This window comes from Equus asinus, chromosome 20, assembly GCF_041296235.1.
Source record: "Equus asinus isolate D_3611 breed Donkey chromosome 20, EquAss-T2T_v2, whole genome shotgun sequence".
In the NCBI taxonomy this organism is placed as follows: domain Eukaryota; kingdom Metazoa; phylum Chordata; class Mammalia; order Perissodactyla; family Equidae; genus Equus; species Equus asinus.
Window position 1 is genome coordinate 41,082,052 of NC_091809.1, and position 2,040 is coordinate 41,084,091.

Here is a 2,040-nt window from a genome sequence, read left to right on the forward strand (position 1 = left end):
AAGTAATAAAAAGTCTCAGATTGGGGAGTAAATTTGACACTTGAGCTCAGATATATCCAACTGTAAGGTTTATTCTCTGTCCTCTTTCTATTTTATTTTATTTTTTAGGATTGGCACCTGAGCTAACAACTGTTGCCAATCTTTTTTTTTTCTTTCTGCTTTTTCTCCCCAAATCTCCCTAGTACATAGTTGTATATATTTTGGTTGTGGGTCCTTTTAGGTATGGCATGTGGGACACTGCCTCAACGTGGCCTGATGAGCGGTGCCGTGTCGGAGCCCAGGATCCGAACCAGCGAAAGCTTGGGCCGCCGTAGCAGAGCGCGAGAACTTAACCACTCGGCCATGGAGCCAGCCTCTCTGTTCTCTTTCTATTCTGCTTCTTATGTTATCTCTATTTTCATTTTTAGGAAATAGATAAAAATTAAATAAATTACTTTCTCAAAGTCACGTATTAATTAGTTACAGAATTGGACTGACACCTTTTTAGAAGTTCTTTATAGAATACAGGTGTTATCAGTTTCCAATGGGTTCTAGGAAAGTGTTAGTTTATCGTGAAAGCTCATCTCAGTGAGGCCATTCTTTGATCTTCCAGGTCTAACTAGAAGTGAAGATGAGGAATCACACTCCTGTAACTGAGTTCCTCCTCATGGGAATCTCTCACACAAAAGGGCTGGAAAATGTGCTCTTTGTCTTCTTTCTGGCCTTCTACTTGCTCACTCTTCTGGGGAACTTGCTCATTCTTCTCTCCATCCTCACTTCCTCCAACCTCCACACTCCCATGTATTTCTTCTTGGGAAACTTGTCAGTGTTTGACATATTTTTTCCTTCAGTGAGTTCCCCCAAAATGATGCTTTACCTGATGGGGCAAAGCCGGACCATCTCTTACCAGGGCTGCGCCTCCCAGCTCTTCTTTTACCACTTCCTGGGTTGCACTGAGTGTTTCCTGTACACCGTGATGGCCTATGACCGATTTGCAGCCATCTGTCACCCCTTGCGATACACAGTCATCATGAACCACAGGCTGTGCACCATCATGACTCTAGGCACCTGGATGGGGAGCTGTCTGCATGCATCTGTCCTCACATTCCTGATCTTTAAGTCACCCTACTGTGGCCCCAATGAGGTGGACCATTTCTTCTGTGATATCCCTGTGGTGCTGCCCCTGGCCTGTGCAGACACCTCTCTAGCTCAAACAGTGAGTTTCATCAATGTAGGTGTTGTTACACTCATCTGTTTTCTTCTTATCCTCACTTCTTATACTCGCATCGTTATCTCTATATTGAAAATGAGCTCCTCAGAAGGCAGGCACAGAGCCTTCTCCACCTGCAGTGCCCATCTGACTTCCATCCTGCTCTTCTATGGACCTGTGATCTTCATTTATCTCCAACCTGTCTCCAGCCCTTGGCTGGATTCTGTGGTTCAAGTCTTGAATAATATTGTTACTCCTTCCCTGAATCCTCTGATATATACCTTGAGAAACAAGGATGTGAAGTTGACTCTGAGAAAAGTACTAATCCAACGAGTACCTACTTGTGGGGCATAAGCTTTCACGTCATCTGTCCTTACAACTTTACCTTGTATTTACCTGGTACAAGGATTCTCTTACAGTGGGTGTGAATTTTATGTGGGATTTGGGACAAGTAGGTGATGTTGAAAAGATTCTGGTGTGATTTATGTGTGTGTTTATATATACACACAAACACACACATATATATTTATATGTATATATATAATATATTATATATTACATATATAACATATTTATGTGTGTATATATAATTTTTTATTCTACAAAATATTTTACATTGCTTATTTTATGGAAGCACTATTTATGCACTTCACAAATATTGACATATGTAACTATCATAATTATCATACTGAGTAGATAATATTATTGGCCCAATTTACTGAGTTGGATATTTAGGCACTGAGAGGTTAAGACACTTCTCCAGTGTCACAGAGTTAGAAAGTTGCCGAGCCAGGATGTGAACAGAGGGGTCTTATCCTTGTGCTAATCCTGCCTCTGTACTGTAACAATTA

The 2,040-nt window shown here is 41.2% G+C and overlaps 1 protein-coding gene across 1 annotated transcript; it reads left to right on the forward strand.

Moving 5' to 3' along the window:
* The first annotated feature begins 610 nt into the window (after positions 1 to 610).
* On the forward strand, positions 611 to 1,543 carry LOC106832739 (putative olfactory receptor 10D4). Its single transcript, XM_014843610.2, has one exon. The coding sequence runs from the start codon at positions 611 to 613 to the stop codon at positions 1,541 to 1,543; it is 933 nt and encodes a 310-aa protein (XP_014699096.2).
* Positions 1,544 to 2,040: the final 497 nt, after the last annotated feature.

Excerpts from the sequence above, each read along its gene's own strand:
- LOC106832739 (XM_014843610.2), top strand. The coding sequence starts at position 611 with ATGAGGAATCACACTCCTGTAACTGAGTTCCTCCTCATGGGAATCTCT.